This window comes from Halichoerus grypus, chromosome 4 (assembly GCF_964656455.1).
Source record: "Halichoerus grypus chromosome 4, mHalGry1.hap1.1, whole genome shotgun sequence".
Taxonomy (NCBI): Eukaryota; Metazoa; Chordata; class Mammalia; order Carnivora; family Phocidae; genus Halichoerus; species Halichoerus grypus.
Window position 1 is genome coordinate 174,931,326 of NC_135715.1, and position 21,613 is coordinate 174,952,938.

The 21,613-nt window shown below is 54.5% G+C and overlaps 1 protein-coding gene and 1 long non-coding RNA gene across 7 annotated transcripts in view; one reads left to right on the forward strand and one right to left on the reverse strand.

The window, feature by feature from the left end:
- The first annotated feature begins 467 nt into the window (after positions 1-467).
- RUFY4 (RUN and FYVE domain containing 4) lies at positions 468-21,420 on the forward strand. Of its 6 annotated transcripts, XM_078071316.1 has the most exons (15): positions 468-612; positions 1,371-1,853; positions 2,009-2,140; positions 3,235-3,391; positions 3,514-3,620; positions 5,000-5,125; positions 5,429-5,535; positions 5,875-6,018; positions 6,424-6,493; positions 6,956-7,093; positions 7,509-8,138; positions 8,951-9,057; positions 15,072-15,218; positions 19,981-20,091; positions 20,634-21,420. In XM_078071316.1, the coding sequence occupies exons 4-15, from the start codon at positions 3,352-3,354 to the stop codon at positions 20,734-20,736; spliced, it is 1,830 nt and encodes a 609-aa protein (XP_077927442.1). In that variant the 5' UTR covers positions 468-612; positions 1,371-1,853; positions 2,009-2,140; positions 3,235-3,351; the 3' UTR covers positions 20,737-21,420. The 6 variants fall into 6 exon arrangements, 5 of the variants coding, with proteins under 5 accessions (XP_077927442.1, XP_077927444.1, XP_077927445.1 ...); XM_078071315.1 differs by lacking the exon at positions 468-612 and having other exon boundaries at positions 1,111-1,853; XM_078071317.1 differs by lacking the exon at positions 468-612 and having other exon boundaries at positions 1,111-1,853; positions 3,277-3,391.
- LOC118529977 (uncharacterized) overlaps positions 10,919-21,613 on the reverse strand; it is a 61,098-nt gene continuing 50,403 nt past the window's right edge. Inside the window, exons 4-6 of the long non-coding RNA XR_004914414.2 lie at positions 12,316-12,447; positions 11,910-12,026; positions 10,919-11,802 (exon numbers count right to left, since the gene is read on the reverse strand). This is a non-coding gene — a long non-coding RNA (uncharacterized LOC118529977). The remainder of the gene's footprint in view (positions 11,803-11,909; positions 12,027-12,315; positions 12,448-21,613) is intronic.

Sequence of the window (21,613 nt, forward strand, 5' to 3'; positions counted from 1 at the left end):
TAGTGACCCCAAATGTCTCCCTGTCCTCCACTTCCTCCTTGGAGAAATCTAGTGCCCACACCTAGTGGTGCCCTGACAGACGCCTCATGCCGAACAAACACCTGCCTCCCGGCACAGGCCTATCCCCAACCCTCTGGGTCAGCTGCGCACTTGCAAGGTGCCAAGACTTACTGGAAACGGAGAATGCAGGGGGGAGGGTCCAGCTGCCCAGATCATCTTCAGGTCAGCCCTTGCTCTGCTAGGGCCTTCCCGGTTCAGAAGGCGCCCTCCCTCCTGCCTACAGAGGTGGGCGACCACCGCCACAGCTACCTGGGACACACAGTCAACTCTGGACCAGCTCAGGGGATATAAATTCTTTCAGTGCCTTTCCCCAGCGCTCCCAGCCCTGCCCAACTTGGGTGGCTCCTACACCTCACCTGAACCATTTGCCTTTTTAAGCGTCAGGTCCTACATCCGCCTCCTCCCAAGGACACAAGAGACCCAGGAGAGACACAAGAGACACAGCTCGCGGCCCCTTCACCCGGGGCCGGCCCGACCCGCGCCCCCCGCCCCCAACCGGGGCCTCCGACCCCGACTGCGGGCTGACAGGCGCTGCCCCGGCCTGGCTCCCAGGTGAGCCGGGCTCGGCCTGCCACCGCCACCCGCTCCCCCCACCCCGCCCCCGGCCGCCCCGCGGCGCCCTACCTGAAGCCGCAGCCTCCCGCTCTCGGCGCGGGCGGAGGCCCCGGGCTCCCAGCGCTCGGCCCGCGCCGGGGCCGGGGGGCTCCCCGGGGGCTGGGGGCCGCAGGGGGGCCCGGGCTCCAGCGCCTCGCAGCACACCAGGCTCACGGTGCAGCCCATCCGGCCGGGCGCCCGGAGGGCCGGGGCCGGGGGCGGGGACGCGGGCGCGGGGCGGGTAGCGGGAGGGGGGGGAGTCGGCCCGCCCTGGCCAGCGCGCGGCCCAGGGGCGCCTCGCACGTCGGGGGGGGGGCGGCGACGCCCCCGGCGCGCCCCCGCCCGGAGCGTCCTGGCCCCGCGCCGCCAGCCAGCCCGGGAGTGCGGGCCGGGCGGGGGGCGGCGACGCGGGCGCCGGAGCGCAGCCGGGGGCGGAGAGAGTCCCGGGGGCGCGGGGAGGGGCGGCGGCGGGGGTGCGGGGCCCGGGCGGCGACCGGCCGAGTCTGGGAGGGCGAGAAAAAGCCCGACGGCTGGGCAGATAGGAGAGAGAGAGCGAGGGAGAGACCGCGGACGCGAGAACGCGGGGACCCGGGGGACCGAGAGGGGGACGGAGCCTCTGCGCGGGGAGACCAAGTCCCAGAGAGGGAGAGACGGGCAGGAAGTGGCGGCGGGAGGGCAGAGCCGGGCTCGGCCACCGCGTGTGCCAATGTTTACAGGCGGTTGCTGAGGTCTGGGGAACCGTCGTCTGCGCGGGTGCCTGCTCCTCTGTTCTCTGCCCCCAGTACCCGCCGTCGGGCACCCCAGCCTAGAAAAACGAGGACCGGGAGGTGGAAAGACCAGGCGGAGCACAGGCGGAGTGGGAGGGCCGCGGCCTCGCGGGGCCACCCAGCCGGCCCGGTCCTGGATCCAAGCGTTCACGGTGGTTTCACTTCCATTCTTTTAGCGGGGGGTGCCGGGTTAGGCAGGATGACAGTGGGGACCAGGAGGAGGAGGGAGATACAGGGGGAGGGGGGCTGTGCTCCCTCTCCCCACGTGCACCACGCTTCCACCGAGAGACGGAAGCCAGGCAGAGTCTGGAGAAGCAGCAGTCACAGCCTCTCTGTGCCACCTGGTGGGGACGAGGGAGAAAGACAAGAGCTAGTGACCCCGCTGAGAAGGGGAAGGAAACTTGGAGAGGGGCAATTGCTGCCATCACTGGGGTGAGTTGGTGTTTGGCCAACAAGTGGCTCTACGCCCGGTTCTGCCCGAAGGGTACCATCCCCCAGCTCGCCCATTCTGCCCTGGCACCCTGGACCCTGGCTCTCCCACTTCTCCCCCCACCCACCCAGTTCTGTGCTCCTCCTGCTCTGAGCAGGGTTTCCCCCTCCAGGGTGCTGGGCTGGGCCTGAGTCACTTCCCAGGCGGCACCCTGGGGAAGGCTGCGCAGGACCCACAGTGACAAGTGACAGGCTCAGGCTGCAGTGCCCGGCTCTCCAGGCCTTCCCAGGTGAGTAGCAGGGAGGGGGTCTGGGGGAGGCTGGAGAAAGGGGGCAATGCCAGGAGCGGGGGGCAGAGGCTCCTGGACAGAAAAGAGGGAGCTGGGGAGGTACATCTAGGTATTCATGGATTTTATAGAGCATCTGGACCGGAAGGGGATACAGAGACCTTCAGTCCGCCCCTTGGTCTACAGATGGGGAAACTGAGGCCCAGAAAAAGCAAAAGGTCACACAATGAGTTAGTAGCAGGGCTAGGATGGAGACCCAGGTCTCTTAAGTCCCAGCTCAGTGTCTCCTGAACACCATCCCCGCACACCCTCCCTCATTTACCTTCTTTTCTCTCTCCCTCCCCCTCCACGGTGTCCCCTGCTTCTTCACTCCCACCCACCCCAGAAATTCCAGCAACTCCACCCTGGGAGGCAGGGCATGTGGGTTTTCCATGCCTGGTCTTTACTCCAGGTTACATCAGGATAAGCCACCGGCCCCCAGCGGCCACAGTATTCCTCTCTGCAGGCTGCAGTTCCCCGGGAGAGAACCACAGGATTAAAACCAGGTGCCCTGCTCCCCACACACACCCAGCATTCTGGCCCGGTCCCAGCTCTAGGGCCTCATTTTACTTCTGCCTCCCTTTCCTCAAAGAACACACATTTTCCACTCAGCTGGGGGCCAGGAAAGGATGAATGTGTGCCTCAAGGATGATGACTGCTCTGGCAAGGCTCCCTGTGGGGGAGAGGGGTGACTTTCCCTCAGCCCAGCGTCCTAATGGCGGGAGCATTAACATGGCGGCTCCTGTCAGGTTGCCCTGTGTGAGGGCACACAGACCTGAGTTCGAACTCTAGCTTCTCCACTTAGAGCTTTGTGGCATTAGATAAAAGACTTATCTGTCTGTCTGAGCCCCCCTTTCGCCTTGTATCAAATGGAGTTAATGACCTCCTAGATTATTATGGGGACTGAATAAGACAAGGATGTCAGGCGCAGAGCATAGCGTCTAGCTCCCAGGAACCACTCTGTTAGTGGGGCCACACTCTCACCTTCCCACGCTGGCCTACGAGGAAGAGCTGGGGTGTTTATCCTACCTGTGAACTCACTGTGTGACTCCAAATAGATCACATTCCTGCCCTGGGCTCTGATTCTTCCTTCGGATAAGGAGCCATCCAGGAAGGGGCTCCTTCCTGGGTTGACCTTCCAGAGCCACGAGGAATCACATCATTTTGAAATACTCATGGCAGAGGAGGGGGTCATCCTCACCAGGAACTTGAAAGGTGAGTGAGTCCCAAGGGGTTTTCTGGGATCGAGTTGGGGGAGAAGTGAGAGGCCTTGGGAGCCCCTCCGTCAGAGCCCTCACGACCTGATGCCTGATGTCCACCATCCTCCCCCCACCCAGCTGCTGTCTCGGCCATCCTCCAGGGCTACGGGGGCCGGCAGCAGCCGGTGACAGATGCCAGTCCTGAGCTACACAGACTCTGTGGCTGCCTGGAGCTGCTCCTGCAGGTGACCCCCTCCCTGCCCTCCTCCCACCCATCCGCCACCCCACGCCCAGAGAGCCAGGAGGGTTTTCCCAGATACTGAGGAAGAGCGACCGCCTCAGCCCCCTCAGGGTCAGCAAGCCCTTCCTGACATCCGACCTCACTCTTGGGGATTGACACCACAGCCTAGGAAGTGAGGTGGGGCCCGGTGGGGAGGGGTGGGGCGGGACGGCCACCCTGCTCTGAGGACTGAAGTTTCAGAGGCAAGATGTCCCAGGGCTGAGCCTTCCTGCTGCTGGCCCTTTTGTTGAGCACTTACCACGGGCCAGGCTAAGCCCTTCTTATGCCCCACCTCATTAAATTCTCATTCTAACCCCCCTGAGGTGCTTGATGACCCTACCACCCCCACATACACACACAGAGCCTTCCTAGGTCTCTGTGTGTGATGCACATGTGTGGTGGGAGTGTACATGTGTGCATGTGTGAGGTTTGTTGGGTGCACATGTGAATCTCCTGCCGGTCTAGCCTTCATCTGCTGCACTCCAGTCACACTGGCCTCCTTGAGCTTCCTAAAGCACACCAGGAATGCACCTACCTCAGGGCCTTTGCACTTGCTATTCCCTCTGCCTGGACTGCTCTTCCCTCAGAAATTCGGATGGCACAATTTCTCATTTCCTTCAGATCTGGACTTGAGTAGTGAGGCTCTCTCTAGCCACTCTAATCCAAATTTTTTGAAGATTATTTATTTGAGAGAGAAGAGCACAAGCAGGGGAGCACAAGCAGGGGAGTAGTGGCAGAGGGAGAGGGGAGAGCTGAGCAGGGAGCCCAACTTGGGGCTCGATCCCCAGACCCCGGGATCATGACCTGAGTGGAAGACAGATGCTTAACTGACTGAGCCACCCAGGCGCCCCTCAAATCCAAATTTTTAACACACACACACCCACACACCCTAAATCACACACACGCAGGCATACACACCACACACTGACACACATCACATACATACATGTGTGCCCACACCACGTACTTTCTGTTGTCTTTCCCTGCTTTATTTTTCTCCTTAGCAGTCAGCACTGACATAATATATGTTTTACTTACTCAGTGTGTTCATTGTCTGTCTCCACTACCAAGTGTAAGCCCATGCGGTCAGTTTGTTCATTGCTGAATTCCCAGGGCGCAGAACAAAGCCTGGAGGAAGTAAGTGTTCAACAGGTGTTACTGGAATGCGTGACTAGAATACCAAAGGCTCAGAGAGGTCCAGCACCTTGCTCATGGTCACACAGCCAGTAAGGGCGGAGCCAGGTCTGTCTACAGTAGCCCTTTCCTCTCTCAGCGTGCTGGAATGCAAGGTGGCTGCTGGGGGGAAACATTTCTATGCTTTCCTGTCCCTCATCCCGCTCCCAGTTTGACCAGAAAGAGCAGAAGAGCTTCCTGAGGCCTCAGAAGGATTACTGGGACTTCCTTGGCGCCACCCTGTGGCGGCAGCGGGCTAGCACGGAGCTGGCCCGCTTCGTCCACACACAGGACAAGGTATCCAGGGCCAGGGGGCAGAGTGGCTGGTCTCAGCACGAGGGGGCCCTGCCACCAGGCCCTTGACGGCAGAGGTCTCCAGGGGCCCCTTTCCCACCCATCCTGCTCCGCTGACCACAGACCGCCCTGGTCCTCCTGTCTCGTTAGCCCCGCCCTCAGCATCCCTCCGGCCACCCCTTTGCTCCCATGACATTACAAGTTCCCATCTTGTCTCCCTGTGCTGGCTGAGTTCCCTCCGTGCTGATAGCACCCGGCCGCCCCCGCCCGCCCCCCACCACCATTCTCCCGCTGTGCACTCTGCAGTTGAGGACTCCTCTGGCAAAAGGCCGCGCCTTCATCCGCTTCTGCCTAGCCCACGGACAGCTGGCCGAGTCCCTGCAGCTCTGCCTCCTGAACCCAGAGCTCACCAGGTGGGGCTGTCGGCACGTGCTCCTTCTGACTCCCCCTGAGCCCAGTGTCCCTCCCTTGTGAAACATGCCTCTTCCCCCCCCCAGGGATGGGTTAATATCAAGAACAACTAAAATGACAGCCATGAAAGAAAAGTCAAGGGAGAAAGGGCAAAGGGGGGTGGTCAGAACACAGGAGTCCAGTAGCACCACGATGCTTAAGCCTCCTGCCCCCCAGGGGCCACAACCCTACCGTGGGAACCATGCCATGTGGTGTACAGCAGAGGCAGATTCTCGGGGGGGGGGGGGGACAGCAATAACACCAAGGTCAAAGGCCAAGGCTGCTGATCACCGTTACCACAGGAAATGGTATGGCCCCCGGAGCCCTCTGGTGTGCCCCGAACTCCAGGAAGACCTCCTGGACTCTCTCTACACTCTCAATGGGGTGGCCTTCGACCTGGACCTGCAGTGGCCAAACCTAGATGAAGCCTGGCCCATGTTCTCAGAGTGAGTGGGTCCCACGTGGAGGGAAGCCCTCTTTCCAGTGCCTTAACTCCACCACCCCCTGCAAGCTCCAAACTCAGCCTGCGCCCCATCGATTCACCTCCCCTTCTTGCTGTCTGAGCCCCTGATCCCCCACCCCCCTCAGCCTTCTGTTTTCCCGGTGTAATCCCATCATGTTGCATGAGGCTGCATACAGTACTCACTCATAAGGAGTTGCTGGATGCTTGGGCTGGAGGGTCAGAAGGATGAACCCCATGGTGGATGTCGGAATGAGTGGTGGGTGGGGTGTGTGCATGGATGGGGGGGTGGATCTGTGAGGATGGGAAGGTGGGAGGGATAGTGCAGTCAATGGGTGGTTGGACCCCTGCCGGAGAGAGGCCCCCGGCCCCCCTTGCCCTTTCACTGCAGGTCCCATTACTCCAGTGCCAGTCGGACCCAGGGAAGAAGACCCAGAAAGACCAAAGATTCCCCAAAGCAGGTGCCTTTGCCCAACTTCACTCCAAGTTGCCTCCTCTCCATCTCTCTTGGGCCCCCCAGGATGAGCAGTAACCAAGCAGACAGACAGACAGCTATCAGGGAGAGAAGGGGACCGTTGGCACCATCCACAGGAGCCAGGGGCCCAGGGGGTCGGGGAGGCGGTGGGGTGGGTACCCAGAAGCACGTAGGATGCACACCAGGGAAACAGCCTCCGTTGGACGATGTGCAAATGTCTCAGTGCAGTTCAGGGAGCAACTGAAGAGCCAGGTTTCTGGGTTCAAATCCCAGCTCTGCCCCTAATCACCAAGGTCCTTGGCAAGGTACTTGTCTTGCCTCGAAGGAGATTGTGAGGATGCGTTGAGACAGACCGCGTGTAGAACAGAGCAAGGCCCCCAGCCACGTGCTCAGGAAGGGGCAGCTTGTGACTATTGCTGTTCCCCAGTCTTGCTTTGCACCCCCTCAGCTTCCGGGCACCAGGTCCAGATACCATGAGGATTCAGCCTCCGACCAGAAGGGGGAACCCATCGCAATACAACCTGTTAAGTGCAGTGATGCAGACATGCACAGAACCTGGGAGCACAGAGAAGGCTGCTTGAGAGAGGTGACTCTTCGCTGCTGGGGGTCTGTTTAAGCTTTCACCACAACCCTATGAGGCAGGCGTTATTATTCCCAATTCACAGACCAGAAAACTGAAACACAGAGAAGTTTGGGGGCAGGATGGAGGAGAGGAGAGAGTGGGAAGAACTTAGCGGAAGCCAGATGGAAGGCGCAGGTGAAGGAGGGAGGGAGGAGAGGAAAGAACACTGAGAGGCCCCTCAGCTCCCTGACCAGACCGAAGCTTGGGCCCCGGATCCACCTGGGGTGATGGTAGGATTCCGGTTCCTGGGTCCTGTCCCGGATCTCCTGAATCAACATGCCCTTAGAGTTAGCCAGTTCCTTGGTTTAGGTCTGTGGCCTCTTCTACACACCGGGTCGGCGAATTGGTGCTGAGAGTGGCTTCGGGGGCTTCTCTGCAGATCTCAGCCCCACATGGAGACCCCTCAGAATTCCAGCCAGAGAAGCCGCACACTAGCCAAGCCGGCTATCTGCAAGATGCGCCCAGGGAAGACGGGTTAGCTGGACTCCCCAGGTCCCAGCAACACAGGCATCCTCGTCCCTTCGTGGAAAAGAAGAGAGAAGATCCCAGGAGGCTCAGGCCCCCCCAGAGCATGTGGGAACCAGAGAGGGAGGAGGTTCAGCAAGCCCAGGAGAAGGGAGCCCCAAGAACTGGGATCTGCCTGGAGAACTCAACACCCAGCAGCCGGAGACAGGGGGAGTGGGCCGACGGAGCTCCGAAGGAGGTGATAGGGACAGAGGCTGAGGGCAGAGGGGTTCTGCCGGGTGCAGAGGAGACTCACAAAGGGGGAGCAGAGTGGGGTCATGTCCACAGGCTGCCGGCCCCCAGCCCCACAGGGACAATAGAGGACACGATGTCAGGGAGCCCACAGGAGTGGGAGGTGCCTAGCATTCGGGGAGAGCGCCGGGTCCTACGGGACCCAGGAACAAAGGAAGACTCCACCCCAGAGAGACCACAAGAGGAAAGAGGAGTGACCAGGGTGACCAGGAGGAAGGAGCCGGCAGAGGTGGCCTTGCAGGATGTGGTCAAGGTGAGAGCAGCTGAGCACTGTACCTGCCTCTTCTCCCCTCTCTAACCTGGCCCACAGGTGAGAGTCTTCGGTGGTGGGGGGGGGGGGGAGGGACATTGCAGCCCACAGACCAATTCTTTTTTTTTTTAATTTTCTTTTTAGATTTTATTTATTTATTTGAGAGAGAGAGAGCACAAGTGGGGAGGAGAGGGAGAAGCACGCTCCCCGCAGAGCAAGGAACCCAATGCAGGACTCGATCCCAGGACTCTGGGCTCATGACCTGAGCCGAAGGCAGACACTTAACCCACTGAGCCACCCAGGTGCCCCCCAGGCGCCCCCCACAGATCAATTCTGATTGGTCTGCAAAGGATGATTATTCTTCGAGGGGGTCTTCTTACCGTAGCCTCACGCCAGGCCCACTTCATTCATCAGTCCTACCTGCCTGGCCCCTGAGGGCACTTGAGTCTGCGACCCCTCCCCAACAGCTCTTCGGGGCAGCCACGTAGCTGCCCTTGTTGTAGATGCTTCTCCTGGAGATCACAAGATTGATTTCAAGCTTTCCTTCAGCCTCCTCTCTAGCCGCAGTCTTCATGCCCCTTGAGCTCTGTAACTTTCATCCTTCAGCAAAGGAAGAAATGGTGGCCCCAGGCTCACCCAGGGGCAGAGCCTGGCCTCTCAGCTCCCAGTGCTGTCCCCAGTCCTGCCCTCCACCCAAGGGCTGTCTCACCTGGCCTGGGGTCTCACGGGGATGTTTGTCAGGTCAGACCTGGAGCTGGGATCTCTACCCTCCTCCCTCAGCTTCCCTTTCCCTTCCTTTACCTCCCACCCCCAAGAGCCTGAGACACGAGCTCCGGAAGACCAAGGAGCAGGCCCAGTACCAGGAGCAGCTGCTGAAGGAGCAGGAAGGGGAGCTGAAGACACTGCAGGAGCAGCTCAGCAGGTAACCTTGGCAACCCCCCAGCACAAACAGGCCTGGCAGGGAGGCCCGCAGGACCGGAGGCTCCTGCTCGCCCCTTGGTGGTCACGCCAGTAAGCATCTTCTGAGTGCCTCCCATGCTGGACACAACTTGGGGATGCTGCGGCATGCAGGGCATTACTCCTGGGGCTCCTCAAGCAGCTCCCACTGATCCCCACCCCTGCCAGCCGCCCCCCCAGGCCTCCCTGAGAGCCTCCAGGAGAGGTGGATGCCTCCTGACCCTCCCTCCCCTCCCACACTCACCTCTGCCCCTCTGCGGCTGCTCCCCTCTCTTTTCAAGCCAGTCTCCCTCCCTGCCCCTCCACACTCCTGCCCTTCACTCTCCATCTTTCCCCCGTTCATTTGTCTCTCATTTTCCTGCTACCTGTTACAGCTGCTCGTTCACCCTCTCAAATCACAATTGTCATCATAACTATCACGTACGGAGCATTTACTGTTCTAGGCATTTTCTCCTAACCAAACTATGAGGTAGGTTCTCTAAGAATGCCCATTTTATAGATAGGGAAACTGAGTCTCCAAGGTGCCACACAATTCACCCAATGTCACTAGTTAGCAGAGAGCTGAGGTCTGCACCGCAGTGGCTGACTCCAGAACCGGTGGGCTTCCACAAGGGCCCCCAGGCAAGATTTTGAGTGCCTGTATTATTTCAGTCCCCCCGTTTCTCCCGCTCAGCCCCCCTCACCACCCAGCTTCTTCGACTTCCCGGCATCACACTAACCTCAAGAGCCCGGAGCACGCTCTCTCAGGGTCTGAGTTTCTCTTTCAGAATTTTTAAAATATCTCTGCCATGCAAAGGTCTTGCTTTGTCTGACTCAGTCCCTCCGGGTCTGTCTCCCGTGGTCGCTGTGTGCCTCATCTGCCCTCCCGGCTCTGTCCCTCGCACGTGGCTGACGCCCGCCCTGGGACACCCCCACCCAACCGCATCGGAGCCTGTGGAGCTGTGCTTCAGATGAATCACTGGGCAGTTGACAGACTCTCTGCTTAAAAGGCTGAGAGAGGCTGTGGGCCCAGAAACCAACCCAAAAAGGTCCCCCCGGGCTCCTCCCACCGGACGCTCAGGAAAAATCCCCAGGCAGTTTGGTCAGGAAAGATTCCCGTGATCCCGGCCCTAGGTGAACGCAGGGGCCCTGCCCACCCAGGGGCCTTCTCTGGGAATCAAGATGGCCTGGAGGGAGCAGCTGGGAGGCTCCAAGGAGACCACCAGGTCTGGGGGAGCTCCCTCGGCTGGGGGAGCCCCTGAGTCACAGACCACCACCCTGCGGCCTGTCATCCATCCAGCATCCCACAGACTCTCAGCTCACCTTCTCTGTGCCGGCCCTGCGGTGTGTGCCGCAAATCCTCCTGACAACACGGACCAAACCCCTGTCCCTGTGGGGCTTCCCTTCTAGTGGGGGAGGCGATCGGTAAACACGACAAGTGAGTTAATTGCATACTGTCAGATGTGACAAGTCCTAAGAAGAAAAAAGTCAAGCAGGGAAAGGGGATGGGGGTGTCAAGGACTGAGGTTAAATATGGCGGCACGGCCAGGGAGGGCCTCCCTGAAAAAGTGACGCTTGAGTGAAGACCTGAAGGAAGTGAGGAGTAAGCCATTTGGGTATGTGGTCGAAGAATGATCCAGGCAGAGGAACAGCAAGGGCCAGGGCCCGGAGGTGGGAATGGGCGTGGCAGGTCCCAGGAACATCCCTGAGGCCCAGTGGAGTGAGGAGGGAGAGGAGGTAGGGGCAGGTCAGTCGGGTAACAGGAGACCCTTGCAGGTCATCAAAAGGACCTTGGCTTTGACTCAGAGTGAGATAGGAACCACTGACAGTCCTGAGCAGAGGAGGGACAAGATGCAACCGTTTGCTTTAATGTTAATATGTTCGCTTTTTTTTTTTAACAATACAGTGGGGTTTTGTGTATTCATAAAATTGTGCCTCGATCAGACATTTTCATCACCCCAAAGAGGAGACCCTGTACCATTAGCAGTCACTGCCCATTTTCTCCCAACCTCCCAGCCCTAGGCAAGCGCTCATCTGTCCCCGTAGACGTGCCTATTCCGGACTGATCTGTGCTTTCGAGGGCTCGAGGCCGCTGCTCTCTGGAGCTAGTCTGTAAGGAAGCGGGGACGCTGACGAGGAAGGGGAGCGCGGGGGGAGCCCCCAAATGCTCTCTGGCAATGGAGGTGCAAAGAAGCTGCAGGATTCTGGGTCCACTGTGAGGCCGGGCTTCCTGGTGCGAGAGAGAAACAGATGTCAAGAATGACTCTCGTTTTTCCGCCTGACCCGCTGGAAGGCTGGAGTCCCAGCTGACAGTCTGCCGTGGCAGGGCAGGCTTGTGGGGAAATTTCAGGAGTTGGGGTGAGAGCGTGTTAAGTTTGAGACACCTATTGGACGGGCAAGTGGAGCCGCTGGGCAGACAGGAGGGTGTGGAGCTCAGAGGAGAGGCACAGGCTGATCTGCTGGAGAGCTGTCAGAACGCGGGTAGTGGGAACAGAAGCTTCTGCGGCTGGGAGGACGATGCGCTCCCATGCCTCCTGGGATCCAGGGAACTCAGGAGGAACGTCTCACTCCAGGGGCCAATCCCATCAAGCTGGGATTGGCTGTCTCACCACCGCCAGAGGGAAGTGCCATGGGGCCCACTGAGTCAGCCAACAATAGTATGGTGCCTCTACTGTGGCCATGAGCGGCGTGACAGCCATGAACAGAACAGGCAGTGTCTGTTCTCCGGGACCTGCGGAGACAGACGACAGATCAACAAAAAGAAATGGGACGTCAGCTAGTCATGGGTGCTGTGGGAAAACATCAGTCCAGGAAAGGAGATAGAGACAAGAGAGTCACCTAGACTTAGAGTCACGGGCTTCCTCGCTGAGGAGGTGACAGTTGAGCAGAAGCCCCGATCACTGGAACAACTGGACCATGCAGATATGGTGGGAGGAGTGCTCCAGGCAGGGGGACCTGCAAATGCAAAATCCCTGTGGGGTTGGAGCAGAGTCTTGAGCAGGAAGTGGGGGGTCCCAAGGGCTTCAGGATTGCTCTGTGGTGTGGAGAATAGAGTGAAGATGGACAGGGGTGCAGCCCTTGGGTGCAGAGCCCCAGGCTGGACACACAGGGGAGACACCAGACCAGCCAAGCATCAGACCCCAGCAGACCAACCAGGGGCTAAGAAAATACACTTGGAACTGAGCTGTGGGACATCCGACACCCACTTCCCAGCTCTCTGGCCATGGCACCTTGAGAAACTGACCTTCCCTCTCTGGCCTCTGGTGTCTGATTTGCAAAAGGAGATGGTTGGATCTCTAAAGTTCCTCCTTCCAGCTCCAATGCTCTGTGAGACCATCCTTCCAGGCAGGTGGGTTTCCTCTGCCCTGGGTAAGACCTCAAAGCAAAGGTGATTAGGTCAGGTATGAGTGGAAGAGATCCTCAGATGGGGAATTAGGCAAACAACACACATTCCCCCCTCCCCAGCTCCCCCCTGAGCTCCTTTGAGGCACACCAGGGGCTCATAAGGATCTATCCCTTTCTCCCACTGGTTGCCCACTCAGCACTGGTGCCATAAACCACCGAAGTGTGGGGAGACAGAAAGAGTTGATGGCCTGAGAGGCCTGCATCCTGATTTCTGCTCCCTTCACTTATCAAGCTGTGTGACCCTCGGCAAGTGTGATTTCCTCTCTGAAGCTCTATTTTCTTTCCTGTAAAATGATGATCATATTACCTATCCATACATTTCTGAAAATTAAAACGGAGCCAGGCTATAAAGCCCTGAGCTCAGGGTCTGGCATGTAGTAGGTGTTCAATAGACTTGAATTCCTTCCAGGTCCCCTCCTGCACCAGAGGTGTCTGTCAGCCCCTGCTTGAAATACTTAGGTGTCTTTCCATTGCACCGAGATTAAAGTCCACCCTTCCCGGGGCCAGCGAGGCCGAGATCAGGCCCGGCTCCTTCCCACCTCCTCTCTTGCCCACCCCCACCTCCTGCCCTTCGTGATATTCCAGCCTCCCTTGCCTTCTTTCAGTTCCTCAAACAAACCAAGTTCTTGCCAACTTGCAGACCTTCGCATGTGCCTTTCCGTGGCTCTACATGGCTGACTTCTCATCTCTTAGATCTGCTTAAAGGTCACCTCATCTCAGGAGCCTTTGCCGAGCACCCTCTCAAGTCCGTCCCCGCCTCTTCTTCATCCCAGTCATACACTTGGCTTCACCATGTTATTGGGCCATCACTTGTTTTGAACACTGCCCCAGACACACTCTAAGCTCCACCAGGAGGCATAGGCACTGCTGTATTCCTGCCCCCTCCAACAGCCCCTGGCACACAGTAGGTGCTTAATAAATGTTCCCTCCCCACCTCAAAGATACACTGTAACCATGGTGCTCACATCCGGACGAGCACCAGCCGCACCAAAGGCCCTGGGATCAGTGCGCAAGTAAACTAACTCGGGAAAATGAAACAGCAATACTAAGAAGGAAGGATACTGGAGACCGGAATGTTCATTAAAAGTCAGAACATGGCCCTGAGCACAAGAACACCCTTCCTTAGGGTTGCAGGGACTGACTGGTCTTTCGGAATTTCCATGGGTATCTGTTGTCAGTTTGATTTTACAGCCCACCCAGCTTTCTTCTCGGAGGCCTGCTACGCGGCGGCGTTGTAAAAATTCACAATTCAGTTCCAAGTGAAGCCTCTTGCAAGCCTCAAACACACTGAAGCCTAGGGGTGTGGCCACACACACACACACACACACAATCTGAGGTCACAGGATGTGCACCCGCCTTTGCAACACCCTCCCATCTGAGCGATGGAGGGAGGGGCTGGGACCCTCTTATTTCCAGTCCAGCAGATTTCTTAGAACCTGCTGGGACGCCACCAAAGACAAAAAGAAGAGGCCAGAACAGAGCTGAGGCAATGCCAAGCCCAAACTGAAAGAAAAATTTAAGAAAGCCGTATGTTTAATATTGCTTTTTTAATCGAAAAGACAATGTGCCGTAATTTTTCAAAATATTTTAAAACCTAAAAATCACCCCAAACCCCACCCCACCTACCCCCCCTCCCAAACCAGTAATTGTTCTCAGCTGGGCACAGCCCATCCAGCCTGGTCCCCAGACACCCCCCCTTCCCTCCAGACAGCTGCCATGATTGTGAGTATGCCTTTCAAGAAAATCACATTTTAAAATGGAAATGTTAAAAAAAGAAAAGAAAAGAAATGCAAATGGCAATGTTGGCTACACCCTGTTTTCATCCCTCCGAACGGCTGGTAAGGAGTCAGCCTCCAGATGTCACGCTGTACACGGTGCTCCGCTCGGTGTGTGTGGTGCGGTGTGCTGTGTGTGTGTGTGAGCGTGTGTGGCGTGGGAGGGAGTCGGGGTGTGGAGAATGTGTGAAGAACGTGCGTGTATGTGAGTGTGTGTGTGTGTGTGGTGTGTATGGTGTGTGTGTGCGGCACATGGTGTGTGTGGGTTGTATTGTGAGTGTGCGGCGTGTGTGTGGGATGTGGTACGTGTGTGTTGTGCAGTGAGTGTGCGGTGTGTGTGTGGGATGTGGTACGTGTGTGTTGTGCAGTGAGTGTGCGGCGTGTGTGTGGGATGTGGTACGTGTGTGTTGTGCAGTGAGTGTGTTGTGTGTATATATGGTGTGTTGCAAGTGTATGTGGTATGATATCAGTATGTAGTGGGTGGTACGTGTGCTATACGGTGTGTGTGATGTGTGTAGAGTGTGTGGTGTATTGTGACTTCCGTGGTATGTATTGTGTGGCGTGGTGTTTGCGTTGGGAGTGCGTGTGGTGCGTGTTGTGTGTGTGTATGTGTGGTACGTGTGGCATGGGGGGCTGTGAGGGGCGGCAGTCTATGTGTAGTGTGTGTATATGTGTGAGCACATGTGCGGTTGGTGTGTGTGTGCGTGTGTGGTGTGTACGGTGTGTGTGCGCACGTCAGCTGTAGGAGGCACGGCCGGCTTCCCCCAGGAGCCCCCTGGCGGGCACGAACACCAGCACTGAGTCCTCCTTCCGTGCCCAGGTGTCAGGAAGAGAGGGCCCGGCTGCAGACGGAGCTGGAGCAGAAGCTGCAGGAGGCTGAGAGGAGGGACACCATGTATGAGGAGGAGCTTGGAGGGCAGCGGGACCTGGTCCGGGCCATGAAGATGAGGGTGCTGGAGCTGATTCAGTAAGGGCGGACGCGGGGGGGGGCAGGAGTGCGGAAGGGGGGATGGCGTGGGATGTAGAGACTGGGGAATGAAAATTCTACCCCACTAAAGACTATCAAGCAGGGTTCTGAACCTTTTATGTATGCTAACTCATCTCCTTCTTGTGGCCACCCCCGCTGTTCTCCTCATCTTATAGATGAGGAAACTAAGGATCAGAGAGGCTGACTTGGCCACCAAGGACACACAGCATATAAATTGCAGAGAGTCTTCTGGCTCCAAGGCACGCCACCACTCCAATGCACCCCCACATACATACACACCTACTAAGGTTAGGGGAAAGGAAAGGAACCCATGGATGGAGAAGGAATTGAGAGAAGGGGGAGGTTAACCAAGAGCTAATCATATGTCCTGTACCTGACTACCTGCTAGACTTCCACAGACCACTGGGCCTATGGGCCGCCCTGGGGCAGCTGTCCTAGGTTCCAGAGGCTAAGCTCACCAGGATCGATTCCAAACCACTAAGCCACTGAGGGATGGAGGAGCTGTGTAAAGCCTGGTTTCTGCCCTAGTGGGGAGCTAATGTTATAGTTTGACCCAGTTCAGGAAGCAGGACACCACTGGACTCAGGTTCCATTAGAATTAGAAGGTCGCTGAGGGATCATCTAGGACTAAATCCTCTGGCACAAAATCCAAGTGATACTAAAGATGAGAGAAAGCAGAAGTCAACCTGGAAAGAACAAACCAAGAATTTAAGGAATGATCTCCTCCAAGGAGCTGTCAACTGGGAGAAAAGAGGATATAAAATATTAGCTGTATATCTCACAAAAGAATTTGAGGTAGCCAACAATGAAAGACATATATACATATATATATGACTGTTATATATGATATATATATATATATGATTGTTAAATAAAAACAGGCAAAATGGAAGAGGAAAAATATATACTCCCAAGGTATTAGGATTAGGGTTAGGGTCGAAATTTAACTCTGAGCATCTTGGCAGCAGAATCAAAAATGGAAACACAGAAAGTTGCCTAAATGTCACTAGGCATTCCAAGGAAATACACCAGTGCATCAGGAGGGAAAAATGCTTTTCCTCATGTTAAAGAAACTCATCACAAGATCCCAAACTACATAATATAATGTTCTTTGCAGAAGCATCATGGAAAATCTGGCCCTAAGCAAAAAGGGGGGTGGGGGGCCATAGAGGCTGACTTCTGCATCAGGATGGTAGACTGACACATCACCTGTTTTCCACCCTGAGATCTCACTAGAATGATCAGAAAGAAAGAAAGAAAGAAAACTTGTAATAGAGAGAGGTGGAGGAGCCAACCACAGAGAAGAGATTTCAGCTACTTTCCAGAAACCGGAAAATGGATGAAAAAGTAGATACTGGATTTAGCCCAGGTTAGAACTTCAGGGCCCAGAGACACCAGGAACTCAGATGGCAGGAATGAGATGAGGGACAGATATCAGGAAAATTAACGGATAAAGTCATCAGAAAGAGCAGTGTATACCCCCTGCTTTCTGCCTGCCTCCCCGACTGCAGAATATCAAACCCAGAGATCGATCTCCCAGGCAAAGAATTAAAATGTCCTTCTCTAAAAAAAAGTTAGATGCCCCCAAATGAAAGAGCAGTGTGTTCTGACATTTGACAGTCCATGGGGCAGGTAGCTCCCTGCCCAGTCCATCCTAAAGGGAAGCCACAAGCCAACCAACCATCCCTGTCCAGTACTTGAAACTCCAGCAGCTTAAACATGAAATAGTAACCAGAGATCTCCAGATGTTTGAGAAGAATCTAGAACATAAAAGGGAGAGACAAAGATAAGCAGACAAACAAAAAGATCTGTCTCCCATGAAACAAGATGCTGTGGTAAGGGACCATCAAAAGATGAGAAATGTTCTTGGAAATTAAAAATATCTCTCAAATTTTTTTTAAATTCATAAAGATTGGAAAAGGAAGAGGAGGCAGTCTCTCAGAACGTAGAGTAAAATGCATAAAGAGATGGAATGCATGAGAGAAACAATTGCAAACATAAAGAATCAATCCAGGAGTTTCACTATCTTCTCCAACTGACAAGAATTCCCAAGAAGGAGAGAATAAAATCAAGGAGATTATCAGATAAAAAGATGAGAGACTTTCCCAGCTCTGAGGGTCACAGGTCTTCAGATGTAAAGATGTCACAGAGTGACCAGCACAACAAGCAAAAGGAAGGGAAATGCACATCGAGATACATTGTTGTGAAATCTCGGTAAAATAAAGATGAGAACAATATACTCAAGACACGTCACTTATAAAAGAAGTAGGACACAGAAAAACATGTTAAGGATCAATGGCGCCTGGGTGGCTCAGTCAATTAAGCATCCAACTCTTCATCTTGGCTCAGGTCTTGATCTCGGGGTCCTGAGTTCAAGCCCTGCATTAGGCTCCACACTGGGTTGTGACGTCTACTTAAAAAAAAAAAAAAAAAAAAGAATAATCAATGCAGCCATACTTTCAAGTTCTGAGGAAAGACAGCTTTTGCCCTAGAATTCTAGGTCCAGCCAAACTATGAAGCAAGTAGGGAAGGTGACGCAGGAAAGACATTTTTCAGGAAGACAGGTAATAGAAAATGCACCTCCCACAAAGCCTTTCTTGGGAAGTTAATTAAGGATGTACTTCAGAAAAACAAGGAAGTAAGCCAAGAAAGGAGAAGATGTAGAATTCAGGAAACAGTCACGGTAGTCCAGGAGAGAAGAAAAGGGAATTCCCAAGATGACAAGAGGACAGACAGCAAGCCCAGGGAGCAGTAAGTCCAGGCTGTAGCAGAAATATAGAGGACCCAGGAGGAAAGTCTCTGGGGAGGAAGAGAATCAATAAAATACCTATATGATGAAGATTTGTTGGGGAGAGAGAATACTTAGGCTATGTTAAAGGCAAGTCATGCACGGAGCAAAAAAAGACAATTGGAAAGTCCTGGAAAAACAGAAAATTTCCAAGAAAGGAAATGTGTAGAACACATCTTAGCTCTCCTTGAAGAAATATGTTTATATATCGTCTAATAATATAAATACTATTTATTGATTTTTTAATGTTGGAATCAACCTAAAGACCAAGCACAGAAAACAACTGCAATGATAGAACAACTGTCAATATTATCACCTAAACAATATTAAGTATAGAATAGAATCCAATAGAACTTTCTATGAGGAAGAAAATGTTCTCTATTTGCCCTGTCCAATATGGTAGCTACTGGTCACATTTAGCGACTGAGTATTTCAAATGTGTCTTGTGTGACTGAAGAACTGAAGTTCTAATTTTAGTTCATTTTAGTCAAATTAAATATAAATTAAAGTAGCCACATGGGACTAGTGGCCACCATATTGGATGTTACAGGAAAAGGTAAGTAGGAGGTGAGCAAAGGAGGCTCTCTGAAGAGGAAGGGATGCTGCCATCATCATAAGACAGAATGGCAGTCGGGATGCTATCTGTGCTTCATAGGATGAGTGAGAAATAAATGTGTGAGTATATTCTGTAAAACTATAATAGTAATAGAGGAACCAAAAATAGGGATATTCTGGGGAGGAAGGAGGTAGAGTTAGTGAGGATGGTACTAAATAAGCTAACTCCCCTGACATCAAAGTAAAGAGCTCTGTAGAAGATGTTCCCTCTTGATGTATCAAGAAGAGAGGATATGAGCATATTACTTAAGTGTGGAAGTAATATCAAGGAGAAAAAGCTCAAAGTGTAAGAAGTGGTTTGCCACTGAAATTGGAAGGAGTGGGGAGGGTGTCTATTTCCTTTTGCTATAAGTACTTCTGTACTGTTGGATTTTTAAGTCGTGTATATGTATCATTTTGATAAAAAAAAAAAAAAAGTTTTTTTAAAGCGGGAGACAGAGGGGGAGGGGCAGAGGGAAAGAGAGAGAGAATCTTAAGCAGGCTCCATATCCGGCTCAGAGATCGATGCAGGGCTCAATCTCACAAACCCTGAGATCATGACCTGAGCCGAAATCAAGAGTCAGAGTTTAACCAACTGACCCACTCAGGTGCTCCCTAAACATCCTTTAAAAAAAAAAAAAAAAAAAAAAACAATGAGGATAGTTTTGCAGGAGTGTAGCCTGCTTAACTAGAAGGGGATTTCTATCAAGTGCCAAATAAAAGCTAAGGGCATTATAAGAAACTGCTGGGGACGTCTACAATCAGGGAGCACTCCTTAGAGGAGGTGGGATATGAAGGTTATATTGGGCGAGGGGAACCCGGATGTTGCCATCCATCTTCCCAAAGACTACAGACCGCCTCACCTCTTATGTGTGTGTGGGGGGGTGGGGGGCAGGGGGGGTTCTCCTTCATGGTCTCTTCATTTCTGTCTGTCTCTATCACTATGTCTCTTTCTGTCTCTCCATCTTTCTCTATATTTGTCTCTCCCTCTCTCTGTGTCCCTTACTGTCTCCGCATCTTGTTCTCTTGGTCTCTCTCTCTACATTTATCTCCCCATCTACCTCTCTGTGTGTCTCTCTTTGTCTCCCTCTCCAACTCCCTGACTTCCTTTCTCTCTGACCGTCTCTCTCTGTCCTTCTCTGTCTCCCTCTTGTTTTCTATGTCTCGGTCTTTCTGCCTTGCTGTCTCTCTCTCTCTCTCTCTCTCTCTCTCTTTTTTTTTGTTTCTTTGTGTGTGTCTCTGGGTGACCCACACCCTCTCTCTCTCTCTTCTTGGTCTCCGTGTTTCTCTTTCTCCCCGTCTTGGTCTCTCCATCTTCCCGTCTCTGTGTGTGTCTCCCCACCCCCGTCCGCGCATCAGAGAGAAGGACGACCTGTGGCAGAAAGCCCAGCATCTGTCTTCCACGGCCCCCGGATGCTGTGTGGACTGCGGCAAGACCTTTGGCCGGCTGTCTCGGCGGTACCCGTGCAGGTAATGGGGAGGGCACAGAAGTCTTGGTCTGGGACAAGCACTGTTTCCACCAGCCCACCGCGCTCTGCCCCCGCTGGGACAGGAGGGACACAGCAACCGGGGGTTTATGAAAGCCACTTAAAGCCGGCCACTCACTTTACACAACACTTAGCATAGACATGAACCAGAACAGTGGAAAGGGGTCAGACAAGCAACAGTGTCTGGAAGACGGGACTGTGCAATCCTTCCGAGAAGAGTCTGATGGACAGGCTTCTGTTCTGGGAGGAGCTGCTCCCCTCACCTTCCTCAGGGAACGGGGTGGCAGGACAAGCTGTGGGGGAGAGGGAAGGGGGCCAGCAGGAGAACCTGTCATTTGGACTTAAAGGACTCTGGAGGGGGTGGGGCATTGAGACAACCTTTAGGAAAGGGGAGGCCTCCTTGGACAGGCCCAGGGCCTCTCTGCTGGGAGATAAGGAACAGAAGGGACAGCGCATGCTCAAGCCCCGTGCTCCCCTCCCCCATACACACCCATGAGCCCCCACTCTTCCCACCTCTGCTCCCAGGCTCTGCAGAGGCCAGGTTTGCCATGCCTGCTCTGTGGATTACAAGAAGAGAGAGGGCCACTGCCAACCCTGCTCCCAGAAGGGCGAAGCTCAATTCGACTGACAGGATCACCCGGACGGGCCACCCACCCTCCCCCCTCAATCAGCTCCCTCCCCTCGCCCTTCCCACCTCTCTGGTCTGACCAGTCCTGCCTTCTAGAAGTTGATGATCTAAGGCGGACAGCACTTGTGTGCACATCCTGCAGCGTGGAGAGCGGGAGGAGCCGGCTGGAGCCCTGCAGCCCCCACCCATGAGCGGGGCGGCTTGAGAAAGCTCACAGCTGTCCGTCTGGGCTTCTTCTGTCCGTGAGGGCGCCAGGCACCATCGTCCCTAAAGGCCCTCCACGCTCAGCACATCCTGGACCGAGAAGAAGACGCAGGGGCCCTGACATTTCTCCACACCCCCACCTCACCCAGCCCACCCTTCACCACACTCGGGGAGCATCCTGTCTGGAGTCGGCTGTGAAGGTCTGCTTTTGCTGTGTTTCATTTTTAACAGCTTTCTTGAGGTCTTGACATTTAACACACTTCACATAAATTGTACAACTGCATGAGTTTTGACTTTAATATACACCCATGAAACCATCACCATGTTCACAATAATGAACACATCCATCATCCCCAGAGTTTTTCTTCATGCCCTTTGTAATCTCTCCCTCGCCCTCCCCCTCCCAAGACAACCACTTATCTGCTCTCTACCACTAGACCCGAGCTTTCCAGAATTTTATATAAACGGAATCATCTGGTATGCACTCTGTATTGTCTGCCTTCTTTCACTCAGCGTACTTATTTTGGGATTCATCCATGTTGGTGCACATATCAATAGTCCCTGTTTACTGCTAAGTGGAAGAACTCTACTGCATGGAGAGACCACAATTTTGTTTACACATTCAGCTGTTGCCAGACATTTGGATTGTTTCCAATTCGAGGCTGTTACACAT

Bases quoted from the DNA above. Each gene is read 5' to 3' on its own strand.
- RUFY4 (XM_078071316.1), top strand. From the start codon at position 3,352: ATGGCAGAGGAGGGGGTCATCCTCACCAGGAACTTGAAAG. The intron at 3,392-3,513 runs GTGAGTGAGTCC...CCCCCCACCCAG, and splicing joins CCTCACCAGGAACTTGAAAG to CTGCTGTCTCGGCCATCCTC. The intron at 9,058-15,071 runs GTAACCTTGGCA...TTCCGTGCCCAG, and splicing joins CTGCAGGAGCAGCTCAGCAG to GTGTCAGGAAGAGAGGGCCC.